The sequence below is a fragment of the Candoia aspera genome, chromosome 1 (genome assembly GCF_035149785.1).
Source record: "Candoia aspera isolate rCanAsp1 chromosome 1, rCanAsp1.hap2, whole genome shotgun sequence".
NCBI classification, from domain to species: domain Eukaryota; kingdom Metazoa; phylum Chordata; class Lepidosauria; order Squamata; family Boidae; genus Candoia; species Candoia aspera.
Window position 1 is genome coordinate 163,991,307 of NC_086153.1, and position 23,095 is coordinate 164,014,401.

General features: G+C 40.0%; 1 protein-coding gene across 9 annotated transcripts in view; it reads left to right on the plus strand.

Annotated features, from left to right (window-relative positions):
* RUNX2 (RUNX family transcription factor 2) overlaps window positions 1-23,095 on the plus strand; it is a 165,135-nt gene that overhangs the window by 103,605 nt on the left and 38,435 nt on the right. For 3 of the 9 annotated variants that reach the window (XM_063317208.1, XM_063317192.1, XM_063317200.1), the window contains one exon: window positions 2,242-7,177. The exons of the other annotated variants lie outside the window; for them this stretch is intronic. In XM_063317208.1, the coding sequence (XP_063173278.1) occupies window positions 2,242-2,720 (479 nt within the window). In that variant the 3' untranslated portion in view covers window positions 2,721-7,177. Of the gene's footprint in view, window positions 1-2,241; window positions 7,178-23,095 lie in introns of those variants that run through there. 9 annotated transcript variants of the gene reach the window in all.

The window sequence follows — 23,095 nt, forward strand, 5'->3', positions numbered from 1 at the left end:
CTGCTGGAGTACAGCTATCAAGCTGCTAAAAGACATTTGGATGGCCAGTTCAGAAGCAGAATGCTGGAAGGAGACAACTGACTTGACTAAGGCTATAAACTGGATGCAGGAAATAAATTGAGCCACATCTATGACCCGTACATTTGTTAGCAAACATGATGATTACAAATACAAATGAATGCAGGTGAAACACAGATGTATCCCCACCCCCAAAGTATTCATCTCCTCCCAGAGGAAAGGAACAAGAGAGAGAGAATGAGATGCAAGGCTATATTTTCACCTAAGATGGTGGTTCGGCAGGTGGTATCCTCTGCATAAAAAGACATAGCCACTGCTGGGTGAAAAGGCTAATAGTCAGGACATGGGCCATGGGGTAAGAGACTTGACCCCTTCTTAACTGACCAGTACCAAATATTGCTGTAAGTGAAAAATGTACTTATATACATATGTTAAATATACTACAATATTCTTTAGTAATGATTATGAGAAAGATTATTTGATCAATACATGAGTAGGTCATTGGCAAAACATTTTTGCCTAATCATAACCCAACCCTGCTATCTGCGAAGCTTGCCTCCTTGAGTGGACATTTTCAACCTGGCCACTTGAAAAATTCTGTATGTTCTGTACTGGGGATGGGGTGACACAAAAGGTGAATTGAAGCAAGTGATTCTGAAAGTGTTCTAATATTACCACTTGACTTAGAGTTTAAGGATAATTTATTCGAGTTAATTGCTCTTTCAATTTCATTCTAAGCTTTTGCTGTTGGTACTGTTCACTGAGTTTATGTGTATTGCACCTGTATTTAATGTGTCCTCCTATCCTGTCCCTCTGTCCTCCAACCCCACCCCAACATCAGGCCAGATCAGAAATAGTATTTGCCTTTATTTATTTATTTACTTAATTTCATCACTGCCCATCTCCCCCAAGAGAGGGACTCTGGGCGGTTTACAATAAAGCTAAAAAGATTAAAATGCAATGAAAACAAGATATATTACATAAAGTATAAAGTATAAAATAGCATCCAAGATGGCAATTAAAGTTCTGATTCGGTTTCATAAATATAAATTTAAATATAGAAAAGGAACAGGAGTGGTCAAATGAATTCCCTTCCCTTAGTTTGCCCTTGCTTATGAATGCTTCAGCCCTCCCCCTCTTAACATCATTAAGACTGCTAGGTGTCTTCACTTTTATAAAGTGCTTCCAACTTTATATGCAGATTCAGATCCTGGTTTAACAATCTTAAGTCCATTTTAAGCTAAATAGTGTAACCATTAGAGATGGATATATAAAGACAGATTATGGATAAGGATGGAAATGAAGGTGTGAGTGAATGAAAGTGGAAGTACACAGTGTCATGGCTCATGGTCCTATATCCCCAGCCAAGGCATAGGCAACATTTCATCTACACATTCTTTTAGGACATTGCATTATAATAAATATTGTGTGGCTATTTTTCATGATTTTCCCCCTTACGGCCATATACTGTTTTCTGAATATAATCTATATCCACTAGAATTTGGCTTTTAGCTGCTGATTTCAAATGAAGAGAAATGTTTCCAGCCATCCTTGCTCCACTTCCAGTACATAAATCAATTTGGATGAACTCCCTGTTCTTCATGGCAAGCACAAAGATGCCACATATAGTCCTGTGCCTAAGTGTGTACATATGAAATCACTGCAAGGCGGACTGAGTTCTTGTGGTCCTCTAGATGTTGCTGAATTATAGCTCTCAGGAGCTCCAGTCAGCAAGTTCAGTGGCAAAGAATGTGTAGAGTTCTATTTCAGCAGCCATGGAGGGCCGATGATTTCCCATCACTGATAAAAGCATGTTAAAAACAAACAAACAGTGAGGCAGTTGACAAGAAGGCTGATTGCTACTAGTGAAAGTATCAGATTGACAGCTTTCATTGGCAGGTCCCCATTCAAACTCTCTAGGAATCTGAGGTGTAAATGATGACAAGAGGCTGGAGTGCAGTGGATACAGACCAATGATTACGTGATCTTAGCAGAGCAGCAGCCTTTGAATGCAGAGAACTCTTAGCTATGTATGATCACTGTTTATATCAGGCACTATTCCTTGCAGTGTTTATATAGAATGATTTGCTGTTTTGGGGGGGAACAAAAAAAGTGGGTTTCTTTTTCTCCTCCTCCTTCTCCTTATTTACATTCTATCATCACGCTTAAGAAAGAACTGGATATTTACAGAATTTTTCCCCCATCTTTTGTTGCAATTTTTAGGTGCTTCAGAGCTGAGCCCATTTTCAGATCCCAGGCAGTTTACAAGCATTTCATCCCTCACTGAGAGCCGCTTCTCCAACCCACGAATGCACTATCCAGCCACCTTCACTTATACACCGCCAGTCACTTCAGGCATGTCATTGGGTATGTCAGCCACCACTCATTACCACACCTACTTACCGCCACCTTATCCGGGCTCTTCCCAAAACCAAAGTGGACCATTCCAGACCAGCAGTACTCCATATCTCTACTATGGCACATCATCAGGATCATACCAGTTCCCCATGGTGCCGGGGGGAGACCGTTCCCCCTCCAGAATGCTTCCTCCCTGTACCACCACATCCAACGGCAGCACATTATTAAACCCTAACTTGCCTCCCCAGAATGATGGTGTGGAGGCTGATGGAAGCCACAGCAGCTCCCCAACAGTCTTGAATTCTAGCGGCAGAATGGATGAGTCTGTCTGGAGGCCTTACTGAAATTTTATCTGCGGGGCCTAAAATCTGTCAGGCAGAAAGCAAACAAATAAACAAACAATTGTCAGCTGATAATAAAGTGCCTGCTTTTTTGTTTTTGTTTTTGAAATAGATTCTGTTGATATGTGCAACTGAGTAGCTGGGATGTTAACAGCTAATTATATGCATACAACATGAGACTGACTTTCCACATCATAGTTCCAGTCAATGTGGATCAAAGCACAGTTTGTTTTCCTCCTGGGAATGTTGTCTCAGTTTTATATTTTAAAATATAATGATCCAACCCCCCAAAGATGCCCATTCTGTCTAGACTCCTTTAAAAAAAAAGCGAGTTCTTTTGCCAAGAGAGGAGACGTGGACTCCTGCCAATTGTCAAGACAAAGCCTGTGCTTTATTTGTTGTTCAAATAAACAGAAGCATCTTGAACTTCAGGTACGGTTGCAGCCATACGATCTATAGGACCCTTATGCATGCACAGTGTAATTCACTCCGTGTGTTTGTGCACATAGAAAAAGTGCTTCCATTTATACCAGAATATCTTCAGCTTACAGTAACTCCTCAGCCATCTTATCAAAGCCTTGCCTCTGATGAAAGAGAAAACTTTTGAAGTGCTTGGCTTTCTTCTTCTGTTTTTGCTGAAACAGCACCCTATAAGGTACCAAGACAAACTTGTTTGTTTTGTGTTATACATTTATGTGATTACCTTTGCCTTAGTCAAGTTAACCAAAACAATTCTTGGGGAAAAAAGTCCCCCAAACAAAAACAAACAAACAAACAAAAATTCTAATTTCTTATGCAAGGAAAAAAAAAGAGAATGGCAATATATCTTACTCAAACCAAAACAGTATCCGTAGTATGTGTGCGTGGCTATCTTGTTTTATTTTATTAAGTTATAAATGTGTACAAAATTGAGGTTATATGCAAAAAAATGAATTGTCATATAATTTTAAAGAAATATTTATAATTATTTAATGATGTTTGGTCCCTTTAAGGTTTTTTTATAATGTAATGATGTGTTGACTTCGGTCTCTAAAAATGTTTGTTGTTTTTAAATAATGGCAGCCTTTGACTGGTACAGAATCTCAAGGCCATGAATGAACTCTGAAAAGCAGTTCCAGTATAAACTATCTGCAATATGTTATTTTTTTAAAAAAAATAATTAAATGCTTCCATCTCTAAAGAATTTGGGTATAATCCCACATTGGCTTAATTTATGAAGGAGGTACTGCTTTAAACATAACTGAATATTGGGTTGTCTTTTTAACTTGGCCAAAATTAACTGGAAACAGGTTGAACAGGCATTATTTTGAATCCATTGCTCTGTAATCCCTCCAGGAGGTGGGACCTAAAAGTCCATGAGCATGAGTCTGCTCTTAGCACAGAGCCTTTCATCTCTGCCCTCCCCAAGGCTGCCCTCTGCACTGGAAAAGCACTGTCCCTCAAGACTCGGGCCTTAGTAGGAGGGTTTCCTGTCAAGCAGAAGAGAGGCATAACCTCTCTCCCAAACAGCTAGTTTCAAACGTACATTCATCTTATATACGTATGTTTCAATCCCAGCCAGCTTCATCTGGTGAAATTCAAAAGTTTTCCATGTTTCAAGCAGCATTTGGGAAACAGTAAAACAGCCTTGCAATGCCACAAGAAAGGTTCTCAAAACGTCGGCCATTTCACCATCCACCCGCTTACCTGAAATCAGCAGCTTTCAGTATTGAGTGCTGGAGTAGTTGTTTTCTGTTTAAGAATGCTTAAACTAATTTTTCAGTAACTATACATTGTGTTACGTGGTGCTGTGTTAAAGTGGAATAAGCACAAGTGAACCACTCTACAGTTTGATGCTGCTCCAATAACATATAGTAGCTGAAGGGTAATTATAGAAGTCAAAGTCTTTGTAAAGTCACACACCGCTTTTTTAATTGGGAGACATGAATATTCCTGGAACTCTTAAAATCAACCATCCATCATTTACCAAACTCTGTTCTGCTGGTAAGCAAGCCAGATTAGTTCCTTGGCAAGTGTCTGTGTCCCCAAACATTCTGGAGTCTTTGAGAATTCTTATTTAGACTCTGGTGGATAGAAAAGCTCATTTGGCACTTTACATTGAAATCCAGCAACCTGTAGCTTTGTGCACTTACCTAAATGAAACAGGATGTGAGGATGTGAATGAAAGGCAGGGAGTAGCAGGAGTCCTTTAAAAGGAGGTGTCACCTTCTTGAAATTCATTGTCTTTCTAGCCTCTACTTTGATCTCCTTTGCACTGTTTTTAGCCTCAGCTGCATTCAGCAAACAGTCTTTTCTGTGGGTTGCACTGCTGCTGAAACTAATGATAGTTAGATGGACTATCTTTTGAACACCCAGTCAATAAGAAAATGGTGAAACATTTTACACAATGCAGTTGGACAGCTTCAGCCTCGTCACCTACTGATTGCTAAGGCAGCCCAACAGAATGATTCCACATTCCCATGAATTATTCCTGGCAACTTAATATAATTCATTTGCTCCTTAGGAAAAAATTAATGGCCTTCTAAAGGTTATCTATCAAGTCCCCTTTTTATAAATAGGAGAGACTTTCCTGATGTGTAATTTTCTTTCGAAGATGGAAGTTGCTATTGATCCTATTTATTGTTTACGGTAGCTTGAAGCATACCCTTGTCCATTGATTTTTATCTGTAAGATAAGTATGTTCATTTCAGCAGCACTTAAAAAAAGCCAGTGTCTGGTTACACATTTCAAGTTGTTTAGGAGTATTGTTGATTAAACAAACCAAAATAAGGACATGAATCGCCAGTGCAAATGCTGTTGTGTATTTAATAAAAGGTACTATATTTGTACATTATTTTTTATTGCTGAAAAGGCCTTTTAAAAGATATACTATATGCATCTTAAATAATTTTGTAGGGATATTTTTTGTGTTGCTACAGGGGCTGCAGGCAGCAACCCAAATGCATTTAAAAAGAAAGGAAGAAAGAAATACATTCTTGTACAATTCCAGTACTGCTTTATATTCCTGGATTTAATCCAGTGTAGGTCATTTTTTATATTTTGTTCTGTAGCTACAGTAATCTTTCTGTATCATATTTTGGGATCATTTGGGATTAAAACTCCAGATTGCTCAGGTGTGCAGTTTTGTTTGCCCCAAAGCATGTCCAGCTCATGCCCTGGTACTGTTGACTGCACCCATGAAATGGTTTGCTTTACAGTTCAGATAAACCAATAACAATGCAAAGAAGAGAGTCATAAGCACCTTTGATATAAGCACAAGGCCCTTCTCTAGTGTCTCAGTTAAGTGTGCCTTTAAAAAAAAATAGACCCAAGCTCTCAATAGGAAACATCTTTATCAATCTTGGATGATACCTAATGCCTTGATGGCATCAAGGGAAAAATAAGCTCAGAGTCCAAGCTTTACAGTTACTAAAACATTTCTCCTGTATGTCACCCATCTCTCCTTCAGAATTCGTTTTCTTTTCATGCAGGAAGGGAATGTGGGATGACATTAGTATTATGGGCTGTAGTTAGGACCTCAAATCCAGAGGAAAGGCTGGTCCAGTTTATGGAGTCAAAACTGCTTGTGCAAGTGTCTCTTTACAGTGTCTGTACCAGAGATGTTTACCAAGTCTTTGGCCGTGGATAAAACAGAATTTACTTCTAATCGTGGGTGTGGCAGATCAAGGGTTTATTGATACAAATTAGGCACTAGCCCACATGAAGCCCTTTGACCCACCATCTAGGAAGGTGCTCCATTGAATCTGACCCTTAGCTAGCCGTCCTTGGGCATGGACTTGCTGGCCATTATCTCCTCCCTTCGTCAAGGAGGGTTTTTTGCACTGTCAGGTTTGCCAGATTATGGCCCTCCTCTCTCGCTGGAGCCTCCATTTCAGTCCTGGTGAGGTCATGCATCAGGAGTCCAAGAAAAGCCATGAACAAAAGCAATAATTTAAACCTAAATAAAAATAAACCAAAGGAAATATCGTTTTCTAAGAGCTTTATTTCTGTGATAACATTTCATTTCAGTATGTTTTACCTGTCATTTAGCCATTTATGTTTGTTGCAATATTTCTAAATAGGTCAGCCAGAAAGCATATTTTACAGTAAGTTTTGTTCCTAGGTACACTAAGCAACATTCCAAAGTATTTTTTTGCTTAAATATGCTTTACCAGTCTTGAATTTCTGCTGGAGCAAATATTTGTAGTATTTCCTGTAAATACAAGCTTTAATTTCTTTCATTTTTCCCCAATTGCTGTTGTCCAAGAATTGCTTTCCATGCACAGATTGTACAAACACATTCTTTTTTTTTTTGTGCCGCAGACAGCGATTGTGGAAGGGAAGGGTTTACTTTTTCTTCAAAGGGACTGTGTGTATTGTATGTTGCAACTGTAAATTGATTTTGTTTGGCATTCTCTCATGATTGTAATATTAATTTTGAGGTTTGAATCTCATTTTCAATAAAGTGGCTTTTTTGTTAAGGTTGTTCCTTGCTTCTTTGTCTTCTGCTGCATCTCTGTAATTACCTTGTTCATATTTGTAAATAGATTAGAGCTGGCCGGAGCCAGAGTATGCTGAAATACCCAACTGCACATTGACAGCTCCTTTAACTTCTGCAGGATAGAAGCTGCTATTTTCAAACAGCACATTCCTAATCTTAAACATAGTTATATGAAATTCCAAGGATCCCTGATTAATGGTGCACATCTAACGTTGTGTCGTGGTCTGTGTCAAAATAAGAGCTTATCTTAACAAATGGAAAAATCAGAGGGGTGAGGCATTCAACATTCTTGCCATGGAGGAAGAAGTAAAAAGAAAGCAAGGACAGTAGGTGGTAACTGTTCTCTCATATAATATCTCTATGGTATGTTCTATGTTTGAGTCATTAGCACAGTCAGAATGGTTTCCTTTTCCTTTTTTTCTTTTTTCTTTTAAAGCAAGGGTATGGGGGGGGGGGGAATCATCTTGAAGCTTTCACTAAAGCCCTATTTGGCCTGATGTCACCATTTTTGTGACCAAGCTGTGGAGCAATGAAGGGTTGCGGGTGGGCTCATGGCATACATTTATCCTGCACATCTGTAACAAAAAGCAAAAAAAGGAAAAAAGCCCCACTCTTATAAGGACTATTTTTCATGACACTCCTGTTTACATCAGTATTCATGTAACAGTTTAGATTCTTCTAGGAAACTGGTGCATAAGCTGTTGACCACAAAGCAAGTACTGTTTTATGCTGTTTGCAGGGAAACAGTAGTGGACATTATACCTCTTTCATAAGTAAAACAAACTTACAGAAGAGGGACTTTGGTGTACTTTAAGTTCCCAAATAATCTTAAATGCTGACAATAGTACTCATTTGTTTTTGGTGAGGCTGATTTCAAGAAATGTCCTACCTTCCCCCCTCCCAAGAGACTGAGCCATCTGTTTGAAATGGGAGATTCACAGATGTGGCCCACTTCTGTTTGTAAGATTTGGGTTTACTTAGAAGCAACTTCCTGGGTTGTTAACAGCCCTTTTTTCTATGTCATCTTTGGGTTGCTGTCCAGTGCAGCTACAGGCGTTACACTGTTCAGTGTCCATACAAGTATGTCAGGGTTGAGGAGTACGTGCTCCCAACCCAGCAGTTCTAGCCACTTGGCCAATGCAGAAAGATGCTGGGAGTTGCAGTTTAACAATACATAAAATGCCAAAGGGTCCCCATCTTTGCTAAGACTCATAAAATTGCAGGGTTATTTTTTTTTCCAGTAAATGCAAGTTTTTTCTAATGACAAGCAGTATAGACATATTTTTAATAAATAAATAAATAAATTTGAGTCCTAAGACACTGAAGAGGTTAACCTCAATATGATGGTACATAAAATGAATAAATAAACTTTATGAGCTCAAACAGTAATAGGTAACGGAAGCATTCATAGTTTATTTCTGGGTGAGAAATAAAGGCAGATAGCTCTTAATGTATTTCAAAATTATTTTTAAAAACCTCAGAACTTCCTAAAGAGGATGGATTTGGCTTTAAAACCATGAAAACTCATTGATCAAGTGCCTGGGTAATGGGTGGAACTGCAGTTCTCTGCAATGTACTCTGAAGCAACAATCTTTAGAAAGAGGATAGGGAGCTGGAAGCTCACAATGCTAACAAGAAACCAGGAGAACAAACAGGAATAGGAGTCTTACAAGGAAGCAAGCCAATCTCTAATCCTGCTGAAAGGATGGATATTGAGGGTGACTTGCCTTGTATATGATAATATCTCTTGCAAATGGATGTTTGTCTCCTTGCAGTAGGAGATGCAGGGCACTAGAGGTTATCCGGGAGTAGAAGAGACAGTAGGAGGACCCCAAGAAGAAAAAGGGCACCACAGTAGAAATAGTGAGTACGTGGAGGCATAAAATATGAGCGGATGAACCAGGGGGAGGTTTATGCCACTGCACCTGACCAAGTAATTCTGTTTCTGGACATGGAAGGCATGCTTCAGCCACCTGATATAGAGTTACTATCTCAACATGGGAAAGGGCTCAGCTTCACAAGGTCAACAGTGGAAAACTTTCCACGGAGGAGGAAAAGGGATGGTGGAAATGGGAGAGTTATTGTAAGGAACAGAAGCTGCAGTGTGTGAACCAAACAAGCTATTGGAAGAAGTGTGCTGTCTTCTGGTGTACACATCCAGGATTACAAAGTCCATTAAACTAAATGATCCCTACCTCAGGCTGGGCATGAGGTTCATGACTACCTATGACAAGGAATGAGGCACAAGGCTGGAAAAGATACTCAGAAATCTTCAACATCTGAGGGTAGAGAGACTGGTAAACAGTGATATTCCTAGTCTCCAGTGTCTATACACCAAAGTATGCAATGCACAGAGGATGTGTATGAAACAGGAAGAACCAGGAAATGGAGAAACAAACAAGATTAGAGAAGTGTCAGGGAAACTTGGTGGGATGAGAGCCATGATTGGGATTTAGAACTAGAAGGATATTACTTGTTCAAAGGAAAAAGATCCAATAAAATAGGGGTGAAGGGGCTATGGCCTGTGAATAAATCTGAAAATGGGAGTCTTGTTGAAAGTATTTGGGTATGATTAAGGGGAGTAAGAAAAATAATATCATTGTGGGTGTTTACCACAGGTCATCTACCCTAGCAGAATATATGGAAAGTTCCTTTCAAAACCAACTCACCCAGTTTTGAAGAGGGCAGGTTCCAGCAGTAATGGGAGACTTCAGCTACCCTAATATCTACTGTATGGGAAAACTAACTCAGCTAAGATGGAATGGGAAATCCTGCAGATTTCTGATCTGTCTTGCTGACAATTTTCATTTTCAGGTATCCTGGACCTAATTTTGATCAAAAGACAGGGATTAGTCAGTAGGGAAAAGACCATTTTGTGTTGAAGTCTACGATAAGCGTGAGAGGAAAAGCTGAGCCAGTCACTTACCTTGGTCTCCAGGAAAACAGATTTTGATGGATTCAGGCAAAGGGTGGGTAGCAGCTAAGCAAATAGAAGAAGTGGGAGATCTGATAATTGAGATAATGAAAATTCAGACACAATGATCCCTTTGAGAAGGACAGCTTTAAGAGGCCTTTAAGGATTAAAAAGAAGCTCACTGACAAACTGAGGAGCTAAAAGAGGGACAGGAAATAGAAGAGGGAGTTGATTAGTTGGGAACTAAGGAGGAGTATAAACTGGTAGCCTCAGCCTGAAGGAATGGAGTTAGGAAGACTAAAGCTTAAAATGAGACAAGGCTGGTGAGTAATGCAAAATATTACAAGGTTTTGGGAGAAGGGATATATCGAAGTAAAAGAACAGCCAAGGAAGCTGTGCCCCAAAAGTGAGAAGTAACACACCTTCTTTGTGCCTTTCTTTTCTCAAAAGAGGGAGAAAGCCCTTCCTAACATGATTCAGAGGGGAGGGAATGCAGCTTAAATTAATAAAAGGTATGCTAAAACCCATTTTGCTTCTGTAAACAATTTCCAGTCTCCAGGGCCAGGCAAATCAGATTGTTAAAGAAGTGACCTCAGAACCACTGAATGTAATCTTTGAAAGCTATAGAGAATCGGTGAGGTGCTGGAAACATGGAGAAGAGAAAAATCACCTAATATTCAAAAAGGGAAAGAGGGAAGACCTGTCCAGTAGCTTAATGAGTATTAAAGTTCTAGAACAGATTGTCAAGTAGCATGTATCTGAGCATTTAGAACAGAGTGCTACTGTTATCAGGAACCAGCCTGAGTTTATCAAGAACAAACTCTGTCAAAGTAGGCTTATCTCTTTTAATGACAAAGTAACTAGTTTGGTAGACTCAGGGAATGCTTTGGATTTACTATACCTTAATCAAAATAAAACGTTTGATAAAGTCAATAAACATGGATTAGATGGTACTGTGGTCCTATAGATTTGCTACTGGTTGAACAACTGCATCCAAAGGGTACTTGAAAATGGTTTTGCATTGTACCGGAGGAAAAATCAAGTCGGGCCCTCCAGGTTCATTGTTCAACATCTTAATACAAGACCTAGAGGATATGATGTAATGGTTGCTTATTCAAATTTATAGATGACACCATGCTAGGAAGATTGTCTAATACCTTAGAAAATGAATTCATAATTCAAAATTACCTTGTTTCAACATTGGGCCAAATCTGTCATGATGATCTTCAGTTGTGCCAAGGTCCTGCATCTAGGTAGGAAAACATCCAGTGCCTACCTACAGGTTTGTCAAGATCTGGCTTGGTGGCACTGCATGTGATAAAATTCTAGGAGTACTAATGGGCCACACATGAACATGACCAAGCAGGTAATGAAGCAGCTGAAAAGCCCAATGCAATATTAGAGTGAATTAGCAGAAACAGTGTGTCCAGTTCACAAGACGTTATAGAGTGATTGTACCCTATACTGATTAGTCTGCTGTTGCAGTATTGTGCCCAGTTCTGGATACCATATTTTAAATGGGACATGGTGAAGTTGGAACAAGTTTAGAAGAGAACTGCTAGGATGATGAGAGGTCTGGAAATCAAGTCCTTTGGGGAATGGTTAAAGGAGCTGGGCATCTTTCCCTGACAAAAGTCAAGACTAAGAAAAGACATGATAGTAAGAGGAGGTAGATCCTTCTCTGTTGAAATAAACCAAGAACAAATGGTTGAGGAAGATTCAAGTTGAATATTAGGAAAATATTAATATCGGGAAATAAGAATGGTTAAACAGTAGAAAAATCTGCCTAGAACAGTGGTGGACTCCATCTCTCTAGAGCAGTGCTTCTCAACCTTGACAACTTTAAGATGTGTGGACTTCAACTCCCAGAATTCCCCAGCCAGCCATGCTGGCTGGGGAATTCTGGGAGTTGAAGTCCACACATCTTAAAGTTGCTAAGGTTGAGAAGCACTGCTCTAGAGGTTTTCAAGCAGGGACTGGATCACCACCTTTGGGAGATGGTTTCCCCAGGTGCTGAGGTCAGAAGAATAGGGGAGCGATGCTACTGATGTGGTTTTTATGAGTGGGATATATTGTTCACCTCAGGCATCATGGGTCATTACTTGCAGCTGTTGTTTTAACCCTCATACACCTTCCAGAGTTACTATTGTGAGATGGGCAGCCATATTAAATAAACATGCAAACAAACAAACGGTTTAGTAGATTGCTGAGCAAGCTGAGCTAGATGATTGATATGGACTTTTCCTACTATGATTCTGATGTGTTCATTACATGTTATTTTTGTTTAACTTTGGGGGTAACGGAGGACCTTCAAAATGAAAACTCAATTGTAATGTTTTTACTGCAAGCACCAGAGTCTTAAGCTTTGAGAAATCTTGACAATTAGCAGTTAACATCCTTTTGTCTCTTTCACTTTCATTCTGCTAATTTTCATCTTTAATCTACACTTGGCTATGATTGTTTTTAAAAGAAGGGCCTGAATGCTGAGGCTGTCTTGAGTTTTTGTTCACTTTTTCATTTCCGGAGTTGTCAGAAACAACAACATGCACAGACAAAAAAACCCCAACTTCTGCTGACCTTGGTTGCTTGGTCTCAACATACTGCATCAGTTTTCCCATGAAGAAGATCCAAGCCCAGATCTTACTGAAGGGCATAATGCAAGAAATACCAGCCAGGTAAGCAGGACAGCAATGCATTTTGTTAGTGAGATGAGGGAAACCTTGCGCTAGATGCAGATAAAGGCAGATGTTGGGAATCCTGGCGGCTGTCAAAGGTCTGCATCCTTTTACTGCCAGGGATGGTTTTCTCCAAGCAGAGCAGGATGTTCTCTTTTGTAATAATAGCCAGGCCAGATGTTAAACACTTCACTGCTAAACCCTGGATAAGTGAGAAGGGGGAGCAGCTGACTTCTGTTAAGATGAACACCAAGAGAATAAGCCAGAAAGTATGCGAGATCTCCAGGCCTCTCCTCCATAAGCCCCTGTCTGGCAACAAGATCACAGCATCGGGACTGACAGTTCCTCGCCACATGGCATTTCTGCTGCTATCCCTGTTTGAACTGGTCGTAGAGTATAGCTCTTGACTTTCTAGGTGTTTCCTCCCTCCCTCCTTCCCTCCCTCCCTCATACACAGTCACTGGCTTTATTATGTCCTTTGTAACTGTTTTGCCCCTTTTTGTGAATCCATGGGACTGTGTTTAAAGCATGGTTTAGCAAATTGCTTGCCTAACCACAGAAAACAATGTAATTCCAAATAGTGATCAGTAGCTTAGGTCAGAGAGCGTGCAGCTTGCAAGCCCAGAGCCACGTATGGCCTGAAATGTTTTATGCCTTCTATTGTCCCTGTTCAGATGGCACTGCTTTAGTGGTGTGACTGCCAAAAAATAGCAGAGAACCTTTCAACCATTCTGAGGCAGGAAGCATATAAAAACAGTCAGCTTAATGCAGTTTCAAAGTAACAGATCTGCCACCTCTCAGACCAGGAAAAATGAAGAATCCCAGCTTCACCAGTGTGTATGATGCAGCCCCTTGCCACAGTGTCCCTTTCCCCATTGTAAACCCCCCATTCATGGCCACAAAAGCATTGCACATCTCTGGATTAGAGCTAAAGAACTATGAGCAAAACCCAGTTAACCACTGCATAATTTGTGAAACCAAGTAAACGTACCGAGCTAAATTCAGGAGCCTTTACAGCTATACGCATGCTTCTGGGTACATGAAGGCTGGTCAAGCTCTTATGTGAACAGAATATTTTATCTGAAGATACGTTAGGGTCCCTCATAGAAAAGTAATGTAAGGTTTACAACTCTTAATGTGCTTTCGTTCTTGTTTTTCTTTTTGACTGAAGTGGAACTTCTAAATAATAGCATTGAGATTTTGGGTTCTTGCTCATTCCTTCAGTCCTTGAGTCAACAGAAAAGTATGCCAAAATACAGGGCACTGCCCTGACAGGCGTTCTATTCAGCCTCAGTGAAAAAGCAGTGACTGGTACTGTCCTTACAGTTTTAATGTGAGACAAAGGCAATGATTGAAGGATTCCTGCTTCATCCTGCACCCCTCTTCTGTTCTACAGGCTTGTCGGCTAGGCTCTTTTCAGGTGTGGATTTAGCACAGAGGAAGGGTTATAAGGAGCATCAGTCCCTTGGACCTCACCCTGTGCCATTCTGCTGTGGCAGAGTACCCTTTATGAAAGATTAGCAAGGCATCTTTGTGCTGTGGTTAGCAGAGCATGAGAACTGGGAGCAAGGTTGGATTTTAGGAATAAGTACTCTTTCTTGGTTGTACTGCAGCAAAGTACCATAAAAATAGGATGCCCTTGCACTATAGCATAAATATCCTGGTAGGACAGGTTCAAATGTAGCCTCAGCCACACTCCCAGACCAACTTACCTACCTGGGTTGCTGTAGTTGAGAAGAAAGGAGAGGAAATTGCTCTCTGTATACCGCTTTGAGCTTCAGAAGAAAAGGTGGGATATAAATTTAATAAACATTGTTTCACCTTAAATACAAGGGAACTCTTTTCTTTTCTTCTTTCCCACCCTCCTCAACCTCTCTTCTCTTTGTTTCTTCCTTGATTCACTATCTGCTTGTGTAATAATATTGATATTCCAATGTTCTGCGTTAAACAAGCTTTTATTTGCAACTATCTTAATAATCCTGTGCCAAACCTTTAAGCAACATCGTGAAACATATTTCTTCAAGCTTTGAGTTAAAGGGCACTGCAGTGTCTATCTGGTTTGAGACTGTTAGCCTGTGTAATAAGCTTTTATGTTATTTAAGAAATAAATTTTAAGATCTTTTTAGGTTTTTCTACTACAGTATTCTGTAAGTTTTACTTGTTTAAACTGTTGGTAAGTTGCTTTTGTATGTTTGTAGTAAATGGTATTCTCACTTTGGGACTGGGTTAAAAAGTGGGTGAGTGAGTGACGACAGAATAATATATAAAGCAATTCCCAGTGGCCTCTGGTTTGCACATTACCTTTTAAAAAGCAAGGATAATACTGCTTTTTGATCCTCACCATTAATGTGTCATATAGGCATACGTTTAAAAAACAAAAGTGCACATGTTTAGGTAACTTACCTCAAAATACGTTTATTTTACTTTGAATGAGAAAGTGGTGAGGTTTGAATCAAATGCAAAGAAGTCTGAAACTCCAGTGTTCTGTTCTTGTTCTTGTTGCTGCTGTTGCATAATTTGTGAAACCAAGTAAACGTACCGAGCTAAATTCAGGAGCCTTTACAGCTATACGCATGCTTCTGGGTACATGCAGAAGCGCATGTGGAAGTGTACAGACATTCGTGATGCACATAGGATTGAGTTCAAGAGATTTAATAGGAGGGGAGGAAGAAGGGGAATGAGGTTCAGGACAGTGGTTGAAGTGGCCTCCCCACAAAATCTGTGAAAATGAAGTGCTGTAGAACTTCCACATCTTCGTAGGGTTGCATTTTTTAGCCTTTCAAGGGGGAGAAGGGACAAAAGAGGCATAACAGATGGGCTGATGGTCAAAGGATGAAGACGTAATCTGGGTGCTGCGATAAACCATTACAAGGCACATTAAAAGCTACGTTCTGAAACCATCCTGGTGAGGCTAATGTATTCTTTTTTTGTGGTGCTGCATTGGATGACATGGTGTTAAAAAAGCAGCCAAAGCATAAACAGTAAATGGGAATGCGTTTTTTAAAAACTAATCTTTAGATACTGTACATTTTGAGTTCTATGTATTATAATATGAAAAGAAAAAGAAACAAAATAAATGACTGTCACCACATGCTTAACCTTCTTTTAGGGATCTCTTTATATTGGCATGCCAGGTTCCCAGAGAAGGTAATTGAAGGTAAAGATACAAATATCTGAAACAAATATTTTTATTCTAAGAGCAGTTTTTATACATACATGGATAGGAATATCTTCGTATCACTTGTCTATCAGTTGCCCTTATTAAGAGTAAAATGCTTTAATTCCATGTTTTTGTATGTTTATCATAGTATTCAGGGATTACAGAGACACTGAATTGACCAGGAATACCTAAAGGGGATTGAGTAAAACTCTCAGGTGCTGTGAAACATGGAGCAGTGGTGATGGTGGTACAACACATTGACTAGATGTTGGATATTGGGCAGCTCCACATAGCGTTACCTGTTAGGATGACTTGATAGATTGGGTGGGAGCAAGACAGATTAGAAAAATGGCATTGAACAGAAGAGATAAAGACCCCTTCCCCACAAACTGGGGGGAGAGATGTTGCAGCTGCTTTGGATTAACAGCTCTCTCAACCTATCATCTGATTTCGCCCTTAATTTATTTAAACTAGGGAATCCCAATTAGGAAGGCTCTCCAAGATAGGAGGCAAGAATATATATATATATGGCATATGTTTTCTTGAATACAAATTCCTGTAACTTTTCACACAACAGTCTTTGTGCATTTTTGCCTGAAGAATTCTAAAAGTGCCTTCCAGTCAAAATTGGAACATTTACATATGTTTCCAATTATTAGCACATTTTACAAGATTAGTTAACAGGGTACATTCAGTTTTTCAAGCAATATATTTCTCCCTGAAAGATATTTTTACAGGATATCCAAGCTAAGCCTGACACTTTGCAGATTGTGGGCTCCTCGCCAGGGACAGATCTTTGAGTTTTCATGTAACATAAAATATCAGCTTCAAGTCTACTGACGGGTGCAAGAATCCATTTCAATAGCTGAACCTTGTGAAAAAGAGTGAAGCAGTTTGCTCTCTTGAGCTGAATCATCCTTTAATGGAAAGGGCTTTACCTGAGGATAGTGGGACTTATTCTTGAGCTAAATCTGGAATTGTGTGCTTGATACCTGTGGCTGTGAAACTCCATGCACACATGTGTTGTTATCCTACAGTGGTGATTCTTTTACTCCATGAGAAGACCTCTAGAACTTGATTATTCACAATAAGTGTTAATGACTTCTTAAGCCAAATAATCTTTGATTTTCCCAAAATATCTGGAATATGAGTTACATCTATCCACAAAGGTAAGATCTGTGGCCAAACAGTGGGAGGCAGGAGCACTTTGGATTTTGCCAAAAGAGAGTTAATATTGATGTGTAGCAGACTTACACACAGCCAAGAAGAGCGCATGATTTTCACCTACTGTTATCAGAGAAGTCTAAAAAGTGGAGAGCCCAAGTACCATCTTTTTTATATATCTTATTTTTTTTTATAAGAAGTTTGTTAGTTTGTTTATATGCCGGGCCAATCCAGAGTGACTTTGAGCCACTTGAATGGTTCTGTAAAATTGTGAGAGGGGAAGTTCTCCACCGTCCCATGTTCCTTTCTATCCCAAATGTGGATGTTTTCAATGGATGGAACAAGGAGTCTACTGGGGCTGTTGTGCATGTTTAAACCTCATAATGTGCCCCAAACTGGCCTTGGCTGATCTTCAAAAAGTTAGTATCGGACATGATTGGCACATAAAGAAATCCCATCCTGTAGGACTGGGAGGTAGAAAAAAATAACCCAGAAGAAGACAATAGCAATCTGCTTCCATATCGTCACCTAGAAACCTGAGTGGATGTGTCAATGAAGTGAACTAAGAGTCAAGCTCAGCTTGGAGGAGACTTTACCTTTTATCAAATGGTGATTATAAACATATATATCGGGGGGATACCCATCAGAGAGCCAAGATTAGCTGAAGCTGGGCAGGCAAGACCTCTTGCCTGGCCATGAAGAGATTTACAGTAGAAAAGTCCTTGCTGCCAATGGTTGAATGCAGCAACAGCCAAACACCACCCACTTCAAACCCCAGCCTGTTAAAATCCTTTACTGGTGGTAAACCATGCAGGGTATCCCAAGTCAGTATCTTAGGATCAATATGTTATGTCTGTGCCTGAGATTCCTGGTTCTTCTGTCCTAAGCCATCCTTTTGCACCCAGCTGAGACTGACACTGAAGTCCTGGTAAAAAAACATAGATCCCTCTCCTTACGTGTGTTGCTGGGTACAAATGTGTTCAGCATAATGTGTGAGAGAGTATGCTTTCTACATATCAAATTCAGTCTCTAGCCAGTTGTGTTAGCAGAGTACGGCTGGAAAGGATTTTCCCTCAAGATCTTGTGGAGTGTTTGTTAGCCTGATGCAGTATAGCCAGCTCGGGACCAAGCCAGCTCCAAGACATTGCCATCGTGGAGTCCCGCTTGCTTGTTAAATAGCAATAGTTGACGGCTCGATTATATCCGATAACAAATCAGGCTTGCTTGCTGAAATATGTGACCTTTGGCTACTTCAGAGATAAGAACAACATGAAGGAGTTAGGGAAAGAGTCTTGACATTTCTGCAAAATATGATGGCGTACAGGAAGCCACTGCCGTTAGGTGAAAAAAGGAGGTCAGCAGTAACGGTGCCAAAATGAGAAAGTCAACTGAACTGTCTGTAAATTAAAACCTGGTGCAGATGAAACAATTCAGTAAAGCATGGCCTTTTGGGGGTAATAGAACCTTTTTAATGGTTGTTTGTACCATATCCACAGCCATTTATACTGGCAAACTATCACATAAGGGAAGGCAGACAGTAACTCTGGCGTAAATATGCTTTTCCAGTTTCTAAAAAAACATCTTAAACTCAGTAAACCAAACCCTTAACCATAAGAGGAAACGAATTACCATTTCAAATCCAGTCTGGATTTTGTTTTTGTTTTTTTGCCTAGATCCTGGAGATGCATTTCCTCTTTGCAGGCGGGGGGTGTAAATTACACCTAAATAAATTCTACTTGCTCAATTTACAACTTGACATACCCTGATACCCTAACAGGAATTCTACCAGATCATTATGGACATCATATACTTGGGGAGTGAGAAATGTCAGGGTGGATTTCACAGTGAGAGGCCGCCTGCACTGTGGGATTTTGCAACAATGTGTTGTTCTCTGTGTGTGTGTGTGTGTGTGTGTGCGCGCGCGCGCGCAAGCCTGAAGCAAGTGAGGCCAGAGCTGCAAAAGGAATTGATCCAGGTCAGGATCTGCATGTGGGGGGAGGGGTATTTTTTCTCCCCTGCTTTAATATAATATGAATTATTATAACCTTTTCTGATTCATCACAAATGCAAAATGCAGCAGGGCTCCCATTCTGGTTATGAGTTGTTTGCTCTCACCTTTAAATTGCAGAGTTGTGACTTTCAGTTGAGCATTTCATTCCAAGTACTATAAAGAGATTTCAGGCTTTCTGAGAATACCTCTTTGTCATTAGCTCCCACTGATTAAATATCCTCCAATAATCCTGAGTTATTAGAAAACCATCATCTTAAGGAAGCATGGTCTCACAGCATATGTAACAGAATCTCTTAATTATCTGAATGCTTAATGCTAATTGTGTTCCTGAAATTATTGAGGGAGGCATACCCTCAATAATTCCACTAGGCAGGTGAATGGAAAACCTTGCCATGGATCCCTGTGAGCTGTCTTCACTCCCATTAAGGTAAACATCTCCTGAGGAACAATCTAGATGCAGCAGCTACATACAGGGATCTAAAAATATGGATCTAAAAAAGGATGCTTATAGCACTTTCCCATCTCCAGTGATAGTTTCCTTGCAAATTCACCCGGAGAAGCTTGTTTCCCCCTTAACTCTCCTATAGGAAAGTTATGCACTTAGAAGGAGAAAAATAGAAAAGCAGAATGGGCAGAGAAGGATTCTGCATTCTTCACACCTGGACGCCCCCCCCCCCTTCCTTTTCATGTTTCCCTGAGACTGGGGCAAAGTTAGGTCTAACTTTACTGGCCTACAGCTATTAAATCTATTTCATCCTGGGAAAAGATAAAAATGATAGTTTCTGAGCATCATTTTTGGAAAAGATAATCTGAAAAAGTACTGCATCCACAGGAGTGGATCTTCTTTTGCTGGTGAAGGTTGTAGGGCTGGATCTCATCTGACAGGGACAAAGGTTGCAGTGGGTGAGGCAACGGTACGAAGTGGTGTAGCTAGGCTTATGCCCTTTCTATCTTTAGGGGAGGGTATTTCCTTTGTTGTTTAACTTGTATTAAGCCTCTTTGGAGTTTACACTACACTTTCTATGTGTTACTCACTTCAAAATGGCAGGAAACTGCACCAGTGATTTTGGCTATCCCTGTCAAAGGTGGTTTGGGGCTGCAAAAGGCAATTCAGGGCCACCTGTAGTCCTGATTGTCCATATCTGAATTATGAGAATAATCTAATGAAATTCACTAACAAGGCTTTAAACCCTAAATTGGCACAAGTCAAATAGTACTGGTGGGGGTGTGTCTGAAGCAGCAGTTCATTAAGCCAGTAGTAATCCCTTATTAAATTATCCCATTAACTTTTGTGAATAACTGGTAAGAGCTAATATTGAATCTCTTCTATGGATGTCTGTCTTCTGAATAATCTCTGCTCTTCTTTTACCAAGTGAGATATGCAGTACTACAAAGAGACCTAGAATGGCTTTTAGAGGTTCTAGCAAGAATACTGTAGGAGAACAAAGGTTTTGAGAAGTATTGTGCTAATAGTAAAACTCTTGTTGAAAATGGAATGAGGACACAAGTCAGTATTTCCTTTTAAAATAGAAGAACACAAACAGTCATTCAATTTTACCTTGAAGGAAAGGATAGCATATCTGCATGTAATGTGCAGGGGTAACAGAAATGACTGCATCCCAACACATGTTTTTAATAAATGAGATAAGGAATGGAAGCCTACTGCATGGGTGTGGTTCAGTTTCATGGTGTGTTGACACATCAGTAAGAAGCCAAACCATATGGACCCAGAAGCCTTCACACACTCATCCCTCATATAGACACAAAAGACAGAAATGAGATGTGACCATACCTAGATTCTTCTGCCGTGCAATTATTCTCTTGCAAAGGAATGGCAGACCCTTTTAAGATCAAGAAAATTGCCATCTGATCCAGGGATGAAAAGGCCTCTTTAGTGTTTTCTACCCCTGGCCCTGCTTCAGATACTTGAAAGTATTAAATAGTGTGTACAACGGTGCATACAAGATAAAAATATTGTTCTTCCTTCATACAAATGTAAGCATTAAACTGCACAAAGGCTTCATTCAGGGCACACCATAAAAACAATTCTTTTTCAGATTTCCTTCTTGACATGAAAGCACATTAAACAGCATTTGCCATCAATAAAATCCAATTTAATCCATGTGAGAAGCATTATAGTCACAGCATGGCTATTGAGTGATGATACCTGCATGGCTGAGATACAGGAAAAAGAACATGTACAAAGCAATGCATCATAAATTATGCATTAAAAAAATTCCTCAGCTGCAGAGATAGGTTTATTGAAAGTAGTGCTTGTTTTCATGAGGGGAATGGAGACAGATCTAACATACAATTAAAATAAAAAGGGAGATGAACAAACACTTAATAATACATATGCATTATATAACATGTTTCAAATGTTCTAAATTCTTCCCATACATGATTCCTTACACCAACCTTCTCCAACTTAGTGCCCTGTAGGTATGTTGGAGGACAGCTCCTACAATCCAGAAGATACTGAGCTGAGGAAGGCTACCATACAGGTAGATCACTTAGCGACTACCTCAGGCAGCAACTGTTGGAAGTTATGACAGTGGTGAAAAAGTAATTTTGCAAAGAAATGCCCACATCTACAACCTTCACAGTGTCTCTCTGTTACATGTTCACCATTACAGTCAGTATGTGTTGTCCTGTGCCTGATACATTTTTTTCTCCCCCCCTCCCCTCCCCTCCCCTCCCCTCCCCCGCAGAGCAGAGAGATTGCTTAATCAATTTCTTGGATATATAAACATCTACCATTATGATTTTTCTTGGCTGCTATATATATTTATTTTTTGTATCATGTTTGTATTTGGTTTTAATTGATTTTATGATTGTTCACCACTCAGAGTCACTTGTTTGAGATGGGCGGCCATAGAAATTGAATAGATAGATAGATAGATAGATAGATAGATAGATAGATAGATAGATAGATAGATAGATCTCTTCCTGAGCTGCTTTTCTCCACAGTGGAGCACTTCCCCAAAAGGTGCTAACCACAAGTTAACAAGCTCAACTCTGTGACCTTAATGAGCATTGACAGCTGCTGCCTGTAACTGACAAGACTTTAATCACTTTCACATCTTGGGCTTTTGTTTGCCTCCTAAGTGGCTTGGGGCTCAGAGCCATGAGTGCACTAGGCAAACAGCTAGTGTTAGCACATTCCTCTCAATGTGTATTCCCCATTGTGTGCCTGCTTACTCTCTTGTAATCCATTCCTCTCCAATGCAAACATTAATTTCCTTCTTGCTAATTATCCCAGTGCCAGGGGGAGCATTCCAAAGGGGGAGGAGTGGGGAAAAGGAAAGCTGAAGTAAAATTATAAGCACACTTGTGGTCATGTGATTTTCTACTTAGCAACTGTGTCACATAGTGACTGAGTTGCTGGTCCCAAATGTGGTTGCTAAACAAGGACTACCCATACTTTTGTGTGTGTGCATGTATGTGTGTATCTTCGAGTCAATGTTGACTCCTGGCAACTACCTGGAGAAGTCCCTGCAGTTTTCTTGGCAAGATTTTGGAAATGGTTTGCCCTTGCCTGCTTCCTAGGGCTGAGAGAGGGTGACTGGCCCAAGGTCAACCAGCTGGCTTCGTGCCTAAGGCAGGACTAGAACTCACAGTCTCCTGGTTTCTAGCCTGGTGCCTGAACCACTCCACCAAACTGGCACTCTCTACCTTACATATTCCCTGATTGCACTTTGCAAGGAATGTATCAGTCTACTACACCAAATATGCCTTCCATGATCATAAGACACTAGCAGAGTAAGGAAGGTGCTGAGACACAAATACATCTTTAGAATGAAGAGCACTTCATATTAATGTTTGCATTGCAGGATTGATAAATTGACATTCTTTATAATCAAAATGTTCATAAAAATATTGTAGAGCAAAGTTCCAGACATACAGTATCTTACTAGAAGCTGTCTCACTGTATTCTGTGGGGAGTGAGCATAGAATTGGAGCCTAAATCAACT